The sequence below is a fragment of the Lethenteron reissneri genome, chromosome 69 (genome assembly GCF_015708825.2).
Source record: "Lethenteron reissneri isolate LAM-NWPU_2019-01 chromosome 69, ASM1570882v1, whole genome shotgun sequence".
Taxonomy (NCBI): domain Eukaryota; kingdom Metazoa; phylum Chordata; class Hyperoartia; order Petromyzontiformes; family Petromyzontidae; genus Lethenteron; species Lethenteron reissneri.
The window spans coordinates 7,916,805-7,939,240 of NC_083847.1; the positions used below are offsets into that span (position 1 = coordinate 7,916,805).

General features: G+C 50.7%; 2 protein-coding genes across 3 annotated transcripts in view; one reads left to right on the forward strand and one right to left on the reverse strand.

Annotated features, from left to right (window-relative positions):
• Positions 1-353: 353 nt before the first annotated feature.
• Positions 354-22,436, forward strand: part of LOC133360586 (oocyte zinc finger protein XlCOF6-like) — a 30,768-nt gene continuing 8,685 nt past the window's right edge. The window contains exons 1-5 of the mRNA XM_061579392.1: positions 354-475; positions 2,815-2,920; positions 3,830-3,913; positions 4,822-4,926; positions 6,585-7,950. Of these exons, the coding sequence (XP_061435376.1) occupies positions 452-475; positions 2,815-2,920; positions 3,830-3,913; positions 4,822-4,926; positions 6,585-7,950 (1,685 nt within the window). The 5' untranslated portion in view covers positions 354-451. The remainder of the gene's footprint in view (positions 476-2,814; positions 2,921-3,829; positions 3,914-4,821; positions 4,927-6,584; positions 7,951-22,436) is intronic.
• On the reverse strand, positions 12,324-19,096 carry LOC133360538 (zinc finger protein 792-like). Of its 2 annotated transcripts, none has more exons than XM_061579326.1 (6): positions 17,932-19,096; positions 16,578-16,689; positions 15,389-15,511; positions 14,321-14,437; positions 13,267-13,401; positions 12,324-12,769 (listed from the first exon to the last, which is right to left on the reverse strand). In XM_061579326.1, exons 1-6 carry the CDS (start codon positions 18,112-18,114, stop codon positions 12,336-12,338), a joined length of 1,104 nt encoding a protein of 367 aa, XP_061435310.1. In that variant the 5' UTR covers positions 18,115-19,096; the 3' UTR covers positions 12,324-12,335. The 2 variants fall into 2 exon arrangements, with proteins under 2 accessions (XP_061435310.1, XP_061435309.1); XM_061579325.1 differs by having other exon boundaries at positions 15,389-15,550.

Here is a 22,436-nt window from a genome sequence, read left to right on the forward strand (position 1 = left end):
AACTAATACCTCCGCCGTGGCTGACCATTGCTATAACGCTGTGGGCTCTCATGATATTGCTTTTCCCAAGACCAAGGTGCTCTGCAAACCTTTGGACTACTATCAAAGGTTTGTTCATGAAGCCATCCAAATGTATAAACATAGACATAATTTCAACCGAGAAGATGGATACAAATTAAGCAATCATTGGAAGGATGTTATTAACCAGGTAAAACCTTAAATACTTTATGGTTGTTCCATCATACAGGTAGTCCCCAAGTTACGATGGTCCGAGTTACGATATTTCGATCTTACGATGGCGATAACGATACGACAAAATTGTACAATATTTTATATTTCGCGCGGCAGGCAAACGCAGCAGCGTACGAGGTACGATTCTGTACTTTATCATCGCCATCCTCTTCCGACAACTAAGTTAATGAAGCCATCAACAACCTAACATCGTTCAAGAATGCAGACGACGGACAGAATCTTGGTGAGTACAGTACAATATGATACGATACAATACGTTCAATGCATGTTAAAAGTTTTTTATATAGCAGATAGGATTGTTTCCTATTAAATTGCAGTTCATATAGGTAGGCTAATAATTTACCTTGTTTTTTATACTTTACATTTTACTGTGCAATTCAGTATTGTATTTAATAAATACAGTATATAGTTTATACAGTACGCTACTGTAAATTGCTCTGTTTTGCTAAATTATCACCATTCTTTAAGACTCCTGGGTAGGCGAGGCCATCTTCGACTTACGATATTTTTGACTTACGATGGGGTCGTCGTGACGCATCTCCATCGTAAGTAGAAGACTACCTATATTTACCGGGCACTAGTCTATTTTACCGAGTGAATTGCATCCCCAGCTTCTGGCATTGCTGCATTGAGGTTGTTGGCTTCATTGGCACTTTTACGCATCCTCAGCTCTCTCAGCCTCCCACTTCCAGCTCCGCCAACTTCTCCCTTTCCAGCTTCAAGTCTCCCTCTCCTAGCGTCCACGCAACGCTCCCCTACCCCCCTCCCTTGCCCCTCCCCCCTCTTTTACCTATAACACATTCCTGCGGAGGGAGCTGGTAGGAACGTTGGGTTGCTCGGTCAATGGCCAGGGTCAACGGCCAGGGCGTGGTGTATTCCGCAAATATGCCCGACTGTGAGGGCGGGCACAAGCCGGCGTGAGTAGGTTAAACGTTGAGTTTTATAAGGGCACCACGGGGTGACCAGCCCCTCCCCACCCAGCCCCACCCCTCCCACCCCCCACCCAGCCCCTTCCTACCCTCCCTACCCAGCCCCTCTCCACCCTCCCCTCCCCACCCAGCCCCACCCTCCTCTCCACCCAGCCCCTCCCTGCACGACGGACGGACACAATAATCCCCTGTGGGCTGGTGTAACCAGGAGGTTCCTATAAGTATAACCTCTTAACCACGGTATCTCTCTCCCACTTCAGCAAACATTTTCTTGCCGTGGTTTTCCCAACTGATGATGATTGCTTGTGTTGCGATCGAAAAGTCGTGATTTAATTTATTTTGTACCTACCTGACTTTACCGAAAGAACCAAAGAGTATGGATCCCTGCAGTCACGAAAACTTCAAATCAAGATTACACAGTTACACTATACATTACTATATGCTACACTATACACTACTATACACTACACTATACACTGCACATTACTACACTATACACTACTACACACTACACTATACACTACTATACACTACACTATACACTACACTGCACCCTCAGACTCTCGCTGCAACATTTTCTCCCCCGCCGGACTTTGCGTCTTGCGCTGCATCTTGGCGTTTGCTGTGAGGCAGGGAGGAGTGGGGAAGGGTTGGAAGAGCCGTAGAGACACAGAGACAGAGAGAGACACAGATAGAGAGACACAGAGAGACAGATAGAAACACAGAGACAGAGAGACAGATAGAAAGACAGAGACACATACAGAGAGACACAGAGACAGACAGAGCAACACAGAGAGACACAGGGAGAGACAGAGACACAGAGAGAGAGACAGACAGAGAGACAGAGACACAGAGAGACAGAGACACACAGAGAGACAGAGACACAGAGACAGAAACGGAGACAGAGAGACACAGACACAGAGAGAGACAAAGGCGGAGAGGAGAGAGACAGAGGCGGAGAGGAGAGAGGCGGAGAGCTCGCGTGGTGAGCGACTCGTGGGTGTCTTTGCGTTGACGATTTTCTGAACCGGTCCCTGGGCCTCCCCTGGGTCGACTCAGCCTCAAATGAGGACCCTGGTGGAGCGGTGTAGCATAGCGGACATCGCGCGCACTGGGGGAGAGACAAAGGCGGCCGGGCGTGGTGGTTCTGGTGGCCACCCACCCCCCTCTGTGTGTGTAGCCACAGCGCCGGGAGCCTTCGTAGGTGCTGCTGCTGCTACTCGCTGCCGGCAGCACTTGTCCCTACAGCCTGTGAAGGCTACACGGGGGAGCTTTGTCTTTGTTGTGGAGGCCGCGTTGGCTGCTGGGTCACACTATACACTACACACTACACTATATACTCTATACTATACACTACTATACACGACACTATACACTACACTATACACTACACTACTATACACTACACGATACACTACTCTATACACTACACTACTATACACTACACACTACTACACGATACACTATACACTACACTATACACTACTATACACTACACGCTATACTATACACTACTATACACTACACTATACCCTGTAGTCTTCGTGGGTGTTTGCCTCTCGCGTGTGTGTGCGTGTCAACATCTTAAGTGAAAGGGGGGAGGGTCTGAGTCTCGATCGGTTTTCCCTCCCAGATGGCTTCGCACGCCAGGTCGACGTTCGTCATCAAGCGAGAAAACGACGAAGATCACCTGATGGGGCCGGGCGCGAAGGTCAAACACGAAGACGCCCACGCTGCTGGTGAGATTGCATTGCCCGTGGCTAGGAGATGTTGACTACCTCGCCTGGTACGCAGGAGGTCGTGGGTTTGACCCCGACCCTGACGATGTCTGCTGCTGTATATTTGGAGTCTGCGTCTCTCACCGTGGTGAGATGTTGACTACCTCGCCAGGTGTACAGGAGGTCGTGGGTTTGACCCCGACCCTGACAATGCCTGCTGCTGTCTATGTGGAGTCTGCGTGTTTCTCTTCCCGTGGTCGCGTGGAATTTCTTCTCCGGATCCTCTGGTTTTCCCTTCGCCTCCACGTTTAGAATCAACGTCACGAGTTGAGAGTATTTGGCCATATAAGAACATATTTTACCCTTTCTGGTAGCAATAAAACAGGAGGTATTAAGATGTTAAAACACCAAACAGAAACCTTTAGCGAGGAATCAAGTTACTGCATTAACCACACAAAGTACTTGTGGTGAACATGCAAACTAAAAAGATGCTCTGGTAGTAGATGATGATGCATTGTCTTTGAAACTGATTGGTCCACACCAGGGACAGCTTTCTTTAGAGCCTCGTCTCAAACAGTCTTAGACCAGAGGGCAACGCCAAAAGTTGGACAGCACGGGGACAATGCCACTATGAACTGTTAGCCCAGGGGTCTCCAACCCCGGGGCCGCGGGCCGGTACCGGTCCGTCGTCCCCCCCACTTTGACCCGCGACAGCCTCGTCTCGTCACCGCAAAGGTCTGTGCCAATGTCTGTGCCAATGTCTGTGCCAACGTTTGTGCCCATGCGAAAGGGCGTCGTGCTGGCCACCCACCCCCGGCTTTCACGGGTGCTCGCTAACAGCACTTGCCCCAACAGTCTGTTGAGACTATATGTGAGATCTTTATCTGTGTCTGTGCCAATGTCTGTTCCAATGTGTGTGCCAATTTGCAGGCGCAGTCGTGAAGCAGGAGGACGAGGGGAGCCTGAGCCCTGAGATCCTGAGGATCGTGGTGAAAACGGAAGTGGAGGATGATGGTGAGGCCCCCCCTTTCCCTACGACAGCTTTGAGATTGTTAAGAACCAAACTAGGGCAGGATGCCAATGCAGCGGTCCCTCGGTTTAACGATGCCACAGAGTAATGATGTTTCGTCTCGCAATCCGCCTCCCATGGGGTTTCCAATTTTTTATCAACGACGTGTTGTACGATACTAATAGGGTTTTTACCCTTTTTTCTGGCAACAAAACGGACACCTTTTGCAAGCAATCATGTTCACATTAACCATACTTGCAGTCAAATGCAAACAAAAAACAATACTCTGATCATTTATGCATTGTCCTTGAAACTGATTGGTCCACACCAGAGACAGCTTTTCTTAGAGCCTAGTCTCATATGGTGTTGGACCAGATGACGCCAAAAGGTGCACAGTTCAAAGACAACGCACTATCAGAGAAATGAGAGCTCGGGGTAAGCATCTACATCATGCATTATTTATCCATGTTTATACTAATGTAGTGCTGTACTTTACACGGGCAACTTCTTGCTTTTCTGTCGTCACTTTATTTCTACTAACGTGTGTGCAATTTCCCCCCTTGGCGCGTGTTAAACCACTACACTAATATTAATGCTTTAATATGTTTTTACAATATTTATTTGTTAAAATTGCGTGTTGACTTAAAGCTTTCGTGTTTTTAGTGTGAAAAAGGTCAACTTATTATCAAATTAAGCCTTCAACGTGCATTTGCTATGTTCGATTCACGATCATTTCGATTAACGACGGTTTTTCGTGGAACCAACGAAATATTGTTAACCGAGAGACCACTCTCATCAATTAATATGCGGAAGGGGAAACATCCCCAGCTGGCAGCTTGACTGCACGATCTTCGGGTGCGTTTCACCCCCCACTCGTCCAAAGGCCATGGTGACGCTTTTTCTGACGTTGCAGCCGCAGACGCAATCGAGAGTCCGGAGGAGACAGAGGAATCTCACGGATGTCTCTTCACCGCAGACCAGAACTTCATCGAGGTGGAGTTGTCCGAGGAGGATGTCGGTGAGCATGAGTTTCACTATATTTGGAGTTTCGTGGGTTTCTTTCTCTCTCTCTCTCTCCCCGAGGTCGCGTGGAATTTTCTCCGGCTCCTCTGGTTTTCCCTTCCACGTTTAGAAGCAACGTCACGCGTTTAGGGTAATTGGTTACTATAGATTCCCACGTGATAAGCCAATTCTGTTGAGCTGCTATCATTTGTGTGGTGGCCACGTCACTTATCTGACAAAAGAGCCACACAGCTCAGTGGGGCCTCACACCTGGTAACGTAAACATTGTTTTGTTGCCGTCTATAGACTCATTACAGAGACCCATAGAGTCATCACACAGAGACCCATAGAGTCATCACATAGATGCTGATGATCTGGTGATTGCTGCTCACTCTGATGAGGAGTTGGAGGCGCTGCTGCTGAACCTGGAGCATGCTACTAAGTGGTGGGGCCTTATCATCAGCCCCTCCAAAACTAAGCACCTGCTTGGGTATTTTGTGCCATCACTCCACCCCTTCAACTCCCCATTGGTGTTGTGGCAGTTGTGGAAAGCGTGGAGAGGTTTCCATACTTGAGCAGTGTGCTTATGACCAGCTCTGGTTTGACAGCAGAGGTCTCACTCCAAATCAGTCGAGCTGCATTATCTTCTCATCGGCTGTATAACGCTGTGTGGAAGCTACCTGGTCTGTTGCTCCACAAGAAGCTTCGGGTCTTCTCGGCCACAGTCATACGCTTCCTTCTCTATTCTTGGAACATCTTCACCGGTTCGAAACATCCAGGCTGGCCTGCCTATGATCCATCCTGGGTTTAACCAGGCTGAATTATGTGAGGAGCTCACAAATCCTTGAAAGATCTGGACAAAGTCCCATCAGTGAGCTTCTCCGGCAGGCAAGGCTGCGTTGGCTGGGTCATGCCGCCCGCTTGCCCAACCACTGCATGCCTAAATAGCTTTTGTTCGGCTGGCTAGTGGGGGCTCAACAGGCATGGCATGGGCTAGAGAAGAGATGGAGTAATGTAGTGCAAGAGGATATGGAGCTGAGTGGACTTGCCAATAACTGGAACCAACGGTGTCAAGATTGGCCTCTGTGGAGGAGGCTCGTGAAGGACGCTACTGGGCAGTTGGAGGCAGTCGCCCTCCAACAACAACGGAGGGCGGTTGGAGCGACGCTCACAACAACGAGCGGAACGCCGGGTGGCTAAAGCACAGCAAGTTGGCACAGTAGGGGGCGCAGGTGGTGCATCGGCCATTCATCTCAGTCGACCCGTGGCACCTGGGTCTGCCCCGTGACCTCCTGCCAGCGGGCGTTCAACACTTCACATAGCCTCAAAGCGCACATAGTCTGGCACAAGCGTCGTGGTGACGTCACCGCCACTTAGTGGCAAATGGCGGTTGTTGTTGCGTGGAATTTTTGGGAGCAGTGGTGTAGTGGTTAGCGCTACGCTGCGCTACAAACCCGGCGACCCGAGTTCGATTCCCACTCACGGCCACCAACACCGGTGACGGCGATTATCTGAACCGGTCCCGGGCCTCCTGTACGTCAAAGAAAAGAGAAGCTGATGAGCTAAAGCCTTAACGGCGCTGCCGTTTCCTGAACTCCGAGCCTCGTTTTTCTTCGTGTCCTTTAACCTCGAACTTTTGCCTTTGGTGAAAATGTGTGGCGGACGATGCGACAGGAACGGAACTCCTGTGCGAGGAGTGCGAGGCGGGCGGACGACACTTGGGGACGGGGGCGGACGACGCCGGACGCGCGGCCGCCACGCCGGGAGCCTCCTGCGCGCGGTGCGGCAAGCCGCTGGAAGTCGCGGCGCCTTCGTGCGCGGCGGTCACCGGCGACCGGCGGAGGCACACATGCGACGATTGCGGGAAGGAGTTTGCGCAGCGTTCTCACTTAGAGGAGCACACTAGGACGCACACGGGCGAGAAGCCGCACGTGTGCACGGAGTGCGGGAAGGGCTTCGTGACGCGTTACAACTTGGAGACGCATTTCATATCGCACACGGGGAAGTGGCCGCACGTGTGCAAGGAGTGCGGCAAGGGCTACGCGCAACGCTACTCCTTGGAGGAGCACCTGAGGACGCACACCGGCGAGAAGCCGCACGTGTGCACGGAGTGCGGCAAGGGATTCACGCGCTCGTCCGACCTCAAGATCCACTTCAGGATTCACACGGGCGAGAAGCCGCACGTTTGCGCCGAGTGCGGCAAGGGCTTCGTGCAAAGCTCCCACCTGGAGGCGCACGTCGGGAAGCACGCGAGCGAGAAGCCATACGCGTGCGACGAGTGCGGCAAGGGATTCACGCGCTCGTCCGACCTGAAGATCCACCGCAGGACCCACACGGGCGAGTGGCCCCACGCGTGCGACGAGTGCGGCAAGGGCTTCGCGAGGTCGTCCGACCTGAAGATCCACCGCAGGACGCACACGGGCGAGAAGCCGCACGTGTGCGCCGAGTGTGGCCGGGGCTTCGCGCTCTCCTCCCACCTGGAGAGGCACACTAGGACCCACACAGGCGAGAGGCCGCACGTTTGCAAGGAGTGCGGCAAGGCGTTCGCGCAACGCTCCTCCCTGGAGGCGCACACGAGAACGCACACGGGCGAAAGGCCGTACGCGTGCGAGCGGTGCGGCAAGGCCTTCGCCCTCCGCGCCACCCTGAACGCGCACGCGAGGACCCACACGGGCGAAAGGCCGCACGTTTGCAAGGAGTGCGGAAAGGCGTTTTCGCAGAGCTCCTCCCTGGAGGCGCACACCAGGACGCACACGGGCGAAAGGCCGTACGCTTGCGAGCAGTGCGGCAGGGCCTTCGCCCTCCGCGCCACCCTGAACGCGCACGCGAGGACCCACACGGGCGAGTGGCCGCACGTTTGCAAGGAGTGCGGCCGGGGCTTCGCGCAGCGCTCGGATCTGGAGAAGCACCGGAGGACGCACAGCGGCGAGAAGCCGTACGTGTGCAAGGAGTGCGGCAGGGGCTTCGGGCAGAGTTCCACGCTGACGGCGCACGTGAGGACGCACACGGGCGAGAAGCCGCACGTTTGCAAGGAGTGCGGCGAGGGGTTTGCGCAGAGCGGTCATCTGAAGAGGCACTCAAAGACGCACGCGCTCGAGTGAAAACCTCGCATGTCCCGAATGGGTTTTTTTTTTTGCCTCCCATTTGAAAACCAGTGGGTAATTATTTTGTTGCTTACCGTATGTCCAAGATTTTTATTAACACTTATATGGAAAAAAGAACAGATAATGCACCATAACATGCTAACAAATACTCTTTGGTTCTTCGGTAAAGTCACGTGGGTAGAAAAAATAAAAGATCACGACGTTTCGATCGCAACACAAGCAATCGTCATCAGGTAGAAAGATACAGCAGTAGAACTACTGAACAAGAAAGGGCTGTTGCAACAAGAGGTTATATCCAGGTTTGAGGTGGGTGTCACCCAAGGGTACACCCACGCTATTTTACCGAAAGAACCAAACAGTTTTAAAAAGTCAAAGAGTCTCACACTTGTTCGCCATCGTTGTCAACGCACGCCTGGAATCTTCTCCAGGTGGTCTCCAGAGCCCAGAGGGGCACATTTCTTGTGTTATTACAAATTCTCAGAAGTGTCAACGTTTTTTGAAAGCACCCTGTATATACTTATTTTGTTTCACCGCAAACTCTTAAACTGTACAGTTTAACACCTTAGCAGTAGTAGTAGGCGTTCGCGACCAATATTATCCATATTATAGGGGTTTTTTTTGGGTTAGATCGCGTAAATTTTAATGCTGTCGTTCAACTCGCCGTCACCACCCGACACTGCCAATTAGTTTGTCACGTAAACAAAACGTGGCAATTCGAGTACAGCACCAACTGGTTGTGTGTCGTAGAGTAAACCCACTACGACGTTTAAAATTCGAGTACCGTGACATCCAGCCTCGTCAGGGGACAGGCAGAGTTGTGGAGAAATCCTGCTCCTGTTTCGGGTTTTAAGTAAACGATACATTTTCAGAATTTAACGAATCACCTCCACGAGCGGATAGATACTCTGGAGAGCAGACCAACCGAGGTCACTCACACCTAATGCACTCGCCGATGGATCGGTGAACCCAGTGCCCACGTGACCGCAACGCTTGCCAAGGTAAACCGATTGCGTTTGTAAAGGATAAAAAAAAAAACAATGGATGACCACTTCAGCATCTTCACCTCTAATAATAGGGGCTTCCCCCTTTTTTCTGGCAACAAAACTGAAAACTTTTTACAAGGATTCATGTCTGCATTAACCACAATACTTGCAGTCAAAATTCAAACAAAAAACATACTATGATAATATATGTATTGTCCTTGAAACTGATTGGTCCACACCAAGGGACGGCTTTCTTTTAAAAGGTACGCCTTTTGGCGTCCTCTGGTCGAGCACCAATTGGGTCGAGGCTCAAAAGAAAGCCGTCTCTTGGTGTGGACCAATCAGTTTCAAGGACAATTTATATATTATCATAGGATGTTTTTTTTTTTTGCATTTTGACTACAAGTATTGTGGTTAATGCAGACGTGAATCCTCATAAAAAGGTTTCAGTTTTGTTGTTTCGGATGTATATACTTTTGTTCCGTCTGGATGATCCCTTCGTTTTCATTCTTAGTCAGGCCTCGTTCACTCATTCCGCCCCCTCGTTCAGCGACTCATCCCATCCATTCGCCCAATGCCCTTGCTCACTCTTCCCTCCATTGACACGCTCGCACGTTCTTTTCCATTTGTGCAACTTGCCGTTTTTTGGTTGAACGGCAGCGGACAAACTCGCGATTTTTGCAACGTGCGCGGACGCGCCTCGGGATTGTGGGTGGTTGAATTTCGAACGTAGCGACCGATGGGGTACAGTCGTGAACCCAGGCGACAGAGGGATAGATGGTGTGGATGTGGGGGAGAGTGAGAGTGAGCTTGACAAATACATAAAAGCTCCAGATTTTCCGCCGCGTTAATGACGGGGAGGACGGTCGCGGATAATTCAACATCGTGGATAATCCAACAAATATCGCATTTTCCGCGAATCTCCATGCCAAAAACCACTCGTATAGGTATACATTTTGTTTAAGTTAAGAAAATGTAGTTAATGAAAAAAACATTAGTGGTCAATCAAACTTAGCCCCACTGAGTGGATGGCAGCAGAGCCACAGCCAATCAGCATCATTCAAACTCCGCCCACTGTTGTCAAGTTATGGCAACTACTGTACTGTAGTGGCGATCGCGTTGAATTCAGATTAACTGGTTTAAGCACCGTGTGACTTATAATGAACATTCCCAACAATGTACAACTATTTTTAGACTATTAATTTGGGCTTAAGGGAAAATCACCGAGTTATTGATTTATGTCAAAATCTCGGGCGCGCGGGTTAATCCGCAAATCGGATAAACTGCACAAGTGGATAATCGAGAATCCGCCATATTGCCAGTTCTGAACAACGACAACAGGAGGACTGGAGCAGGGGGCTGGTGGAGGGGGTTAGGGGGGATAAAAGGGGGTCTCTGCGGGTAGGGAGAGGCACGGGCGTGAGACAAGAAGCGAACACGACAGGGGATGGAGAGAGAGGGGGGAGAGGGCATCCAATGGTCCCGCGTGTGTGTGTGTAGTGTGGAGGAGGCTCGTGAAGGATGCCCTCTCCCCCCTCTCTCTCTACAACAACGAGCAGAGCACCTGGCGGCTAAAATGCAGCAAGTTAGCACCGTAGGGGGTACAGCTGGTGGTGCATCTACCAGTAGTGATCTCAGTCAGCCAACCAATGGCACCTGCTGGGTCTGTCCCGTGACCTCTTGCAAATAACCTGGCACAGTCGGGGGTACAGCTGATTTATTTTGCCTATAACTTGTGAAAAAGTGAAATAAAACACGAACTCTAAATGCTAAAACTTTCTTTAATTCGATATGACGCGTGAACACCCCAGAACCTGCAAATGTTGTTTTGTTGAGGTGAAAATGACCTTCTTCTGACATCATTAAATTTGTTGACTAATATCAGCTGTCTTGGTCTGCAAGTTCAATGAAAGCATCGCGAGCTTTGGTGGCCTCTGGGCTGCAATTCTTGCACCGGCTGAATCTTCCGCGGAAAAAAAAAGAGTCTCTTTACCCACGATCAGCGTAGTGTATACTAATGTATAGTGTAGTGTATAGTGTAGTGTATAGTAGTGTATATTGTAGTATGTAGCGTATGGTATAGTGTGTGTATGTTGACGTTTTTTCACACCCTACGTAGCCAACAACACTAAACACAACAAGCAGCAGCTCGAGGGACGTGAGTTTTCAATCAAGATTTAATCAACAACCCCGATAATCCCGATAATGGATAGTCGATGGTTAACTTTGAGAGGCCAGAGGGTGAACCGTTACATTGTGAATCTGTGTGGTTAAGTGGCCCCGTGGTGCCTAGGAGATGTTGACTACCTCGCCTGGTATGTAGGAGGTCGTGGGTTCGATCCCGGACCCTGACGATGCCTGCTGCTGTATGTTTGCATGTTTCTATCTCTCATCATCATCACGGTGGCTAGGAATGTTAACTACCCCGCCTGGGATCCAGGTGGTCATGGTTTCAATCACGACCCTGATACCTGCTGTTTATTTGGGCTTTGCATCTCTCACTGTCATCATCACAGTGGCTAGGAGATGTTAACTACCTCGCCTGGTGTGCGTTTAGAATATTTGGCTGCTGCTATAAATGTCCACGTGATAAGCCACTTGTTTGAGCTGCTATCATTTGTGATGGGCAGGTCACTTCTGAACAAGAGCTACTACACAGCAACTAAGTGGCTGTTTACCTGGTCGTCCATAGACTGATCACACAGAGACCCATAGCCTCATCACATAGAGACCCACAGACTTATTACACAGAGACCCATAGACTCATTACAGAGACCCATAAAAAATTTCGGTATTCGGGTGCTGCTATAAAAGAGCTACAAGACTCAGTGGGCCTTACCTGGTAAAATAAAATATAGTTTAATATTAGTATGGGTCTCTATGAATCTCTGTGAGTCTCAATGAGCATGGGTCTCTGTGGGTCTCTTGAGTGTGAATCTGTCTGGGTCTTTGTGGGTATCTATGAGTCTCTAGAAACACACACTTAGCTAATTTGGCTGCTGCTATGAATTTCCTCGCGACGATGACGATATAAGCCACTTGGTTGAGTATTCTTTGGGACTTTCGGTAAAGTCACGTAGATAGGTTCAAAGAAAATAACAAAAAAAGCCGACGTTTCGATCGCAACACAAGCGGTCGTCATCAGGAAGAGGTCGAGCTGCTGTCATTTGCGATGGCCATGTTACCGCTACGTAGCAGCCCAATGCTTATAGCTGATCAAATAAAAAAAGAGTTTCTCTTTAGTTGACATGGTGGGGGCCGATAGCGTTGCAGGAGCATGGCGACATTTGCCGTCGCTACTGACACCCCCCCCCCCCGCCCGCCTCTCGAGGCCTTCGTCACTGCGGCGTGTACGTCCTGGAGTGCCTCCTGAAGTGCCTCTTGAGGTGGCCGTTCTGTGCGAAGCCCCTGCCGCACCGGCTGCAGACGTACGGCTTCTCGCCCGTGTGCGTCCGCGAGTGCGTCCGCAGGTTGTAGCGCGTCGCGAACGCTTTGCCGCACTCGCCGCACGCGTGCGGCCTCTCGCCCGTGTGCGTCCTCGAGTGCTTCTCCAGGTCGGAGGGCCGCGCGAACACTTTGCCGCACCTGCCGCAAGCGTGCGGCCTCTTCCTGCCGCCACCGGGGGGCGCCGCCCCCGCGCTCCCTCCGAGTCCGCTCCCCGTCCGATTGGCGGCGGTGGGCGGCGGCCTCCCGTGCCGCCCACTGGGGGATCGTCCGGCATCGTGCGCCCCCGTCGCGCTCCCGCACCACCCCTCCCATAGGGGCTCTCTTCCTGTCGTTGCGTCCGACGCAATGTTCGGAGCAAAAAGAAAAAGGGGGGGGGGGTGGGGCGGGGCTTCAATTTGGACCGCGGTCGACAGCGGGGGCAAGCTCAGCACCTCCTATTAGCGTGGTTGGCTAGCAGAGTGGTGTAGTGTATAGTGAAGTATGTAGTGTAGTGAATAGTGTAAAGTAGTATATAGTATATTAGTATATAGTGTATCGTAGTATATAGTGTAGTGTATATATATAGTAGTATATAGTGTTGTGTATAGTAGTGTATAGTGGAGTACATCATGCATAGTGTCGTACATATGTATGTTGAACTTGAGGTAGTTAACATCTCCATAGCCACCGCTTCACCTGGCCTCAGCATTGTGAATAGCTCCTCAGCAACTGGCAACGTTGGCCCGGACGGTGGCCACTTCCTCCAGCACGCTGCCACGTCCGGGACGTATACGACCGGCCATGGAAAAGGAACCCACGGGGAAGACCAAGTAAGACGCTCACCCTCGTTACGCTCCTCCTCGTCGTCCTCCGACACCTCCACCTCGATGAAGTTCCGGTCTGCGGTGAAGTGACCTCCGCCAGATTCGTCCGCCTCAGCCGGCCTCCAGGGGGCCTCTCGTGGCTCCGGACGCAGCGCTGCGGTGCGGGAGACACAACGACGGGAAGCGAGGTCGACAGGCGAGCCGGAGGACGTTCACGCGAGTGCGGAGATCCGCTCGTGGTTTGGTTGCGAGACCCTGGCTCAGTACGAAAGAAAATGTCGGTGTTGTAGCCTCTCAGGCAGTAAAAAGATGTTCAAACGCCAAACAGAAACCTTTGGCAAGAAATCGGGTCACTGCATTGACCACACACGCAGTGCTTGTGGTGAACATGCAAACTAACATGGCTCTGACAGTATTTTAACCTTATAGCGGTACCCTGGGGTACCATAGTACCCCGGCTCTCGCATAATGTCCGTGATGGGACCTTTTTGCCAGTATCAAGGTATGAAAACGTAAGAATAGGTGTTTAACATGCAGGCTTTTGCAACCAATATCATCCATGATACAGGCTTTTTGGGTTAGATCATGTAAACAGATAAATGTGTCGTTAAACCCGCCACCACCCGGCACAGATAATTGGTAATGTTTGTCACGTAAACAGAACATGCCAATTCGTTACTAGTACAGCACTAGTGTATAGTATATAGCAGTGTAGTGTATAGTGTAGTGTGTAGTGTAGTGTATAGTGTAGTGTGTAGTGTAGTGTATAGTGTAGTATATAGTGTTGTATATAGTAGTGGTGTATAGTGTAGTATACTAGTAGTGGTGTGTTGAACCCTTTCTGGCAGTAATGAAACGGGCTGTGTGAAGATCTTCAAGGGTTTCCATTTTGTCGTTTGAACACCCGAACACGACTCCTGTTGTATTACTCGCAGAATGGGTAACAACACCCCCCATTCTTATTTTGTCACACTTGGAATACTGGCAAACAAGGGGGGGGGTCTCATTTAGACCCTCGCTCAGTCTGTCAGTAGGAATGAGGGGGATCTCTCTCTCTCTCGCTCTCTCTTTACCGTCATCGCCCACTTCGGTTTTCACCACGATCCTCAGGAACTCGGGGCTCCATCTCCCTTCGTACTCCCGCTTCACCACTGCCCCCGCCGCCTCCTCCTCCTCCTCCGTCACCATCACTGCATGCGAACGCTCACACAGCCGGGCATCTCTTAAAGGGCTATACGGGGGGAGGACGGTTCTAAGCGGAAAGGGATCTTAGAAACGGTTTTCCCCTTTTTTCTGGCAACAAAACAGTCGTGTTAAGATGTTAAAACACCAAGCCGAAACCTTTCACGAGGAATCATGTCTGCATTAACCACAGATACTTGTGGTCAGAATGCAAACAAAAAACGTACTAGATTTGAAGCTTTCGTGACTGCAGGAATTACTCTTTGGTTCTTTCGGTAAAGTCACGTAGAAAATCAAATCCAATCAAATAATAGAATACGACGTTTCGGTTGCAACACAAGCAACCATCGTCAGGTAAGAATGAATGACAAAACACAGACACGGGAACAACATAGGCAGACACACATGCAGAGAGAGACACGCACAAAGACAGAGCGAGACACACACCAAGACAAACAGAAGGACAACGAATCCGTGCCGAGGCCTTAAATAGAGAGAGGGGGAGTGGGCCGGGGCAGAGAGAGGACTGGGGATGCGGGACCAGCTGACAGACGAGGGGACAAGGAGGGAGCAGCGTGGAATTCTGGACCACAGTGGCCGGAGGAGAGACAATGGTTTAGAGCAAGAAAATCCAAAGTTTGAGAAGGCAAATTTAGTAAAATTAAGAAGTGTAATGCAATGCAACACAGAGGGTTGGTTAACACACAGTTAACGCAGAGCCTGGTTGATTAACGTTCTCCCAACGATTGCTAAATTAGAAGTAAAGTATGAGTTGTGAGTAAACCCTCCCCGTAGAGGTGGTTCAAACTAGATTCGAGGCTTTCGTGACTGCAGGAATTACTCTTCGGTTTTTTTCCGGTAAAGTCACGTCGAAAATAAAATCAAATAATAACTCACAACTCACACTTCTAATTTAGGAGCTCAGTGCGCCTGGCAACGTGAAAATCAGGTGAGCTCACCTTCATCAAAGTCCTCCGTCCACACCTCCATGTCGATGAACTTGCGGCCTGGAGCGGCGAGAAACGCGAAGGCATCCGCGGGCTCCTCCGACCCCTCGTCGCCGGCTCCCGGTCCCCGCCCTCCTGGAAGCCGCGGTTCCAAGAAAAAGTCACCGCACGTCTCTGTAAACGGGCGGGAGTTGAACTTACGAGCGACGGTGAGGCAGTCAGTCAGTCGGTCAGTCGGCTCCAGCGAGAGATATCCCCCCACCCCCGAAAGAGACAGGCGCCATGTTGGCTAGGAGATGTTAAATGCCTCACCTGGTATACAGGAGGTCGTGGGTTTAATCTAGATCCTGACACCTGCTGTACATTTGGAGCTTGCGTCTTTCTATCGTCAACATCATGGTGGCTAGATGTTAACTGCCTCACCTGGTATACAGGAGGTTGTGGGTTCGATCTCGATCCTGACGCCTACTGTACATTTGGAGTTTGCGTCTCTCTCTCTTGTCAACATCAGGATCGAGATTGAACCCACCCCCTCCTGCGTACCAGGCGAAGTCGTTAACATCTCCTAGCCACCGTGATGATGAGAGAGACGCAAACTCCAAATATAGAGATGTCAGGGTTGGTATCGAACCCACGACCTGCTGTATACCAGGCGAGGTAGTTATCATATCCGAGCCATCGTGATGATGATGATGAGAGAGAGAAAGACGCAAACTCCAAATATACAGCAGATGTCAGGGTCGGGATAGAACCCACGCCATCCTGTATCCAGGCGAGGTAGTCAACATTTACCAGCCACCGTGGTAATGATAAGAGACACAAACTCCAAATATACAGCAGTAGGCATCGTCAAGATCGGGATAGAACCCACGCCATCCTGTATACCAGGCGAGGTAGTGAACATCTCCCAGCCACCGTAGTCTCCCACGTGCGTGGCGGTGGCCGTCCATGCAATTGCTCTCCAGGCTCATTCCCCGTCGAGAGTCAGTGGCCTGGCTTGGGTGAGGGGGGCCCCATTCCCGGTGGTCTGGTCGTAGTGCCAACGTGACCTCACCGAGGGCGATAATTAGTTTTTTACCCTTCTATCTGGCAACAAAACTGACACTTTTTTTTACAAGGAGTCATGTTTACATAGACCACAATACCTGCAGTCATAATGCAAACAAAAAACATAACTCTGATAATGGTGTAAATGCTTCACCGAAGGCGTCGGCGTCCTCGTGTTTCACCATCGAGGCCGGTCCCGTCCAGAGGCTCGGATTCTCTTCGTTCTCTCGTTTGACGACGAACGGCGACTGGGCGTGCAAGGCCATCTGAGAGGGGGTGAAACCGATCGAGATTCAAGGCCTCTCCCCCCTTCCACTTAGAGGTCGATATACAGGGTGCTTTAAAAAAATGTTAATGCTTACAATGGGACTATCGTTTACAATGGGACTATCGTTTTTAATGGGAAAAAAACGGATAACATTGTAACATGATAACAAACGTAACGTTAATAGCTTCAAAATGTCTCCTGCTTGTTCACCACCATTGTCAACGCATGCCTCGAATCTTCTCCAGGTAGTTCTCCACAGCCCAGAGGAGGCATATTTATTGTGGTATTGTTGCAAATTCACAGAGGTATTAACATTTTTTGAAGCACCCTGTATAACAAAGATAAAGATAGCCCAGCCCCATATATAGCTTTGAACAGACTTTTGGGGCAAGTGCTGTAAGCGAGCAATACCTATGAAGGCCGGCACGGCGCATGAGGGGGTGGGTGGCTAGCACCACGCCCGGCCGCCTTTGTCTCCCCACTACACACCGCACCAGGTACGCGTTTGAGGCCGAGTCGACCTAGGGGAGACCCATATCCTCTTGTACCACATTACTCCATCTCTTCTTTAGCCCGTGCCGTACCCATTTAGCCCCCTCTATCCGGCCAAACAAAAGCTGTTCAGGCATGCGGTAGCTGGGCATGTGGGCTACATGACCCTGCCAATGCAGCATTGCCTGTCGGAGGAGCGACAGATCAGGTAGCTTCCACGCAGCGTGATACAGCCGATGAAAAGATAATGCCGCTCGACTGATTCAGATTGAGACCTCTGCTGTCAAACTGGAGCCAGTCATGAGCACACTGCCTAGGTATGGGAAACGCTCCACTCTCTCCACAACTGCCCCATCACCAATTGAGAGTTGTGGGGGTGGAGTGTCCAACGGTACAAACTACCCAGGCAGGTGCTTAGTTTTGGTGGGGCTGATGGTAAAGCTCCAGGTTCAACAGCAGCGCCTCCAACTCCTCCTCTGAGTGAGCAGCAATTACCAGATCATCGGCATACATAACGTGTTGACCAATAGGGAGCCATCCCTTGATAGCATACGGGCATCGATCAGCCTCCCATTGTATCTGTTCCAGATGGAGATTCCTCCGGTACAGTCATCGAAGGGGTCACGAACTACGTGGTCGAAATAGAAGTTAAATAATGTGGGAGCCCGAGGACATCCTTGTCGCACCCCAAGGTGTACAGGGAATGGCTCTGAATCCCAGCCACGTAGTTTCACTCGGGCCCGCTCACCATCATGAAGGTCCTTAATGATCGTGAACAGTGGGTTAGGGACTCCGAAAGCACAAACAACAACCCAGAGCCCAGGCCTACTGATGGTATCATAGGCCTTGACCAGGTCAATAAAGCAGAGATGTAGGTCTTGTTGGAATTCCCTACACCTCTGCTGTAGCAGACGGACAGAAAATACGGCATCTGTGCAGGACCGCCCTTTCCTGAAACCGCATTGGGCTCCGCAAGCCTCTCCTCAGCGTGCCGAGCAAGGCGATGTTGAATAATCCTTGCCAGGACCTTTCCCAGCACACTATGCCGGGAAAGGTACACAGAGACACACACAGATACACACACATACAGATACACACAGACACACACACAGATACACACACAGACACATACACAGATACACACAGACACACACACAGATACACACAGACACACACAGCCACACAGAAACAAAGATCCCCCTGTGTAGCCTGAACAGAATGTGCGGGCAAGTGCTGTTAGCGAGCACCTATGAAGGCCGGCATGGCACACGAGGGGGTGGGTGGCCAGCACCACGCCCGACCGCCTTTGTTTCCCCAGTGGCGATGTTGACTACACACCGCACCAGGTACTCATTTGAGGCTGAGTCGACCTAGGGGAGGCCCAGGAACGGTTCAGATAATCGTCACTGCTGTTGGCCTTGAGCGGGAATCAAACTCGGGTCGCCAGGTTCATAGCGCAGCGTAGCGCTAACCACTACACTACCGCTCCCCACCAGAGACACACACAAACAGACATACATACACACAGACATACACACACAGACAGACATACACAGACACACATATACACACCGACACACAGACATACATATACACAGACATACATTCACTGCAACACAGACGGACACACTCGCACAGACACACAGACAGACACACACACAGAGACAGACACACAGACAGACACTCACACACACAGAGACAGACACTCACACACACACAGACACACACTCATACAGACACACACAGACAAAGACATACACACACCTCACACACAGACACTCACACACATAGACTCACACAAACAGACACTCACACAGACACTCACACACACAGACAGTCACACACAGACATACACACAGACACCCATACAGACAGACAATCACACAGACACACACAGACACTCACACACACAGACACACACAGACACCTCACCCTGTGCGACGAAGGCGAACAGGGCGACAAGATGCAACGCACACGAGGGGCGGGCGACGGCGAGGGGCGGGCGACGGCAAGACGCGGCCGGAGCGGCGGCGAGATGCAGGACAAGACGCAGCCAGCGACGTCTCGAACTCACCGCAGGGGCAAGTGCAGTGGGTGGCGAGTAGCAGCAGAGACAAAGCTCCCCTAGGTAGCCTCTAGCAGGATGTAGTAGTAGTATACTATAGTAGTGTAGTAGAATACTTGACTTAAAGCTTCTGTGTTGTAATCGAAACGTCGTAGTTTTTTTGTTATTTTCTTTGAATCTCTCTACGTGGCTTTACCGAAAATCCCCAAGAATAGTAGTATACTATTGTCGTGTGATGGGACGTTGTAGGATGAACGTTGAGACTTATAAGGGACACGGGGTGACCAGCAAGCTCTGAATCGATCTGTACCAAGGTAGGGCACTGATCAGGGGTTGGCAGGGCACGGGATGTCGATTTAAAAAAATAGGCGACGGCTCAGTTTCGAGATGCCCATCTTGACTTGTATCACACTGGGATTTTTGCACACAGCGTTATATAATACGGTGGTGTTTTACAGGTCGGAACAACAGGTTCCACACTGCCCACCAGGGATTATGTGTCTGTCTGTCGTGCATAAATATATATATTATATAAACAGCTCTCTGATTGGTGGAGACCAACTGCCGGGTACGGAGAGGGGAGGGGCCTCTAAGGGAGGAGGGTCATGGGAGGGGCCTGAGGGGGGGGGGGGGTCAGGGGAGGGGCCTAAGGATATGGGGGGTGGTCAGGGGAGGGGCCTAAGGATATGGGGGGGGTCAGGGGAGGGGCCTACGGATATGGGGGGGTGGTCAGGGGAGGGGCCTGAGGGAGGGGGGGGGTCAGGGGAGGGGCCTAAGGGAGGGGAGAGTAAGGGGAGGTGCCTAAGCAAGGGGGGGGGGGGGGGCGATAGTGAAGGGGGCTCGGCTGCCTGGCTACCTCAAGTCATCTTCTACACAGGTAGCAACAACAGGTTCCACACTGCCCACCAGGGATTATTTGTCTGTCGTGCACGAAAGCGCTGTCCAACCAAGTTCCTACCTGCCCACTCCCAAGGAACGTGTTAAGGAATACGTCGCGGTAACGTATTACATCGCCAATACATGTCGGTGCTGAATCTGGGCTAAGGTGTCGGGGGGGGGGGGGGGGTCTCCGGGGATTTGTGGGGTTACCCACAAAGCCGTGAAAAAAAAAATCTGAATATTACGGATTGCATCTTGAAAGTGAGAACCCCCCCCCCCAACATACAATTTAGCTAGGGGCTCGTAAAATGAATCCAAACACCACGCTCAGTTTGACACAGCCATTCTTTTAATAGACACCTGCCAATTTGACAACTTCGACCGACGGTTGCAAATGTCGCCCTCGAGGCCGACTCGACGGCAGTGTTAGGTACGGGACGCCCTCGACTGACAAACGTTCGTAAGTCGGGCGTCCGTAAGTCGGGGCATTCGTAAGCCCGGGTGTTCGTAAGTTGGGGCGTTCGTAAGTTGGGGCGTTTATAAGCCCGGATGTTCGTAAGTTGGGGCGTTCGTAAGTCGGGGCATTCGTAAGTCGAGCATTGCATGTACTGCACCACACACGAAGCTTATATTGAGGCTATTCAGTGAGGATTTACTTAACGAAACGCTACAATGCACTAGAAAACATTTACGGTCACACTATCAACGCGAGTTACCACACGATAGCACGGCAATACAAATAACCCCCGTCCCCCCTCCTTTTTTACAATCTAAAATAATTGTATATTCATAGATATATAGAGAGATCGACTTCACTCAAGGCGCTTGACATAGTTGAAAAAGAAAAGAGCGACACAGAATGTGACCATTTTGATTGGCAGGGAGCATGCAAGGGGGTTGAGGAATTTGTGGTACCGGGATAGAGGGGTAATTAGGGGATGATGAAACGGTAGGGTAGGGGAAGTAGCCGCAATAGAGGGTACGTAATCGGGATCGATATTAGGAAGCCGCTGGAGCTATAAGTTATACATTATCGAGATTGAAAACTCATTTCTTTAGAACTGCCTGTTGTGTTTAGTTTGATGTCCTTCTCCCCGCCCCTCCGATTAGCACGGTTGGCTACGTACGATGCGAAAGAATATTCTTTAGTTCTTTCGGTAAAGTCACGTAGAATAGAAATAATAAAATAACAAATTACCATGACGTTTCGATTGCAACACAAGCGGTCATCATCAGGAAAAGGGGGGTTAGCCTCTAAAGACAAACTGCTTATAAAGGTCTGAAATGAGCGTAGCCCAAGTGTCAGCAGCATGGGCGGGGCAGCTGATGTTAATGTAAGTGGTGGGCGATGGCTGCCGTTGGTGGTGGGTTTCCACCAATTAAACGGCTGCCAGGTAATGGTTTAACATGGGAATGGTGGTACAGGTGGTGGGCTTCCACCAATAAAGGGCTACTGCTAGTGGTGATGATAGTCGTGGGTAGCGACGGTCCTGGTGGTGGGCTTTCACCAATTAAAGGGCTGCCAGGTCTAAAATGGAAACATTACAGCCAGTTATGATTCGAACTGGCTGATAACGATGCAAAAGAAGTTCAACATAGATACATACAGGATGCCACTGGAGCTATGCACTTGTAAATAATCTCGATTGAAAATTCATTTCTGAAGAACTGCCTGTTGTGTTTAGTTTGACGTCCCCCCCCCGCCCGCACCTCCCATTCGCGCGGTTGGCTACGTACGGTGCGAAGAGGTTCAACATATACACGCGTACATATGAAGGAGTATGGGGGAGGTGACTACGATGGAGGGGACTTATGGGTCACAAAGGGGTAGGGGGGGAGACGGGAAGGGGTGGAGGGGGCGAGGGAAGAGGACGGGCGATCTGGAAGTGGGCGAGCTGATCAAGCAGCATCGACCGGCGCGGCAAAGTACGGTCAAGCAAATCCCCGTGACTGACAGAGCAGGGGAAGCTTTCGTCATCGACTCGACTGTTGTAATCACACGTAACGACAAAGCATCCCCTTGTTAAAAATATCTATCTATCTAAGACGCGGTTATGAAATGCTACTCTTTAACGCTCACAATAGTAGTAGTACTAGTACATGCGTCAGAGAAATGCTTTGGAGAAAATTAACTTTGAAATTCACGTCATAGCATTCTGACGACGACACGGACCTCAGCGACGTTCATCGTTGTTAAGGGCAAGACAACAAACTCCGATTCGGGTGTTAGAATCCCGATCGCAAACCACGACGATGGTGGACTGCGTAGAATAGGAATTCGGTTTGCAGGCTTCTACCGTTTTTGAAAG

Bases quoted from the DNA above. Each gene is read 5' to 3' on its own strand.
- LOC133360538 (XM_061579325.1), bottom strand. From the start codon at position 18,114: ATGCCGTATTTTCTGTCCGTCTGCTACAGCAGAGGTGTAGGGAATTCC. The intron at 16,690-17,931 runs GTGAGCGGGCCC...ACCCCCTCTCAG, and splicing joins CATTAAGGACCTTCATGATG to ATGGCCTTGCACGCCCAGTC. The intron at 12,770-13,266 runs GTGAGCGTCTTA...ACGCAACGACAG, and splicing joins CGAGGAGGAGCGTAACGAGG to GAAGAGAGCCCCTATGGGAG.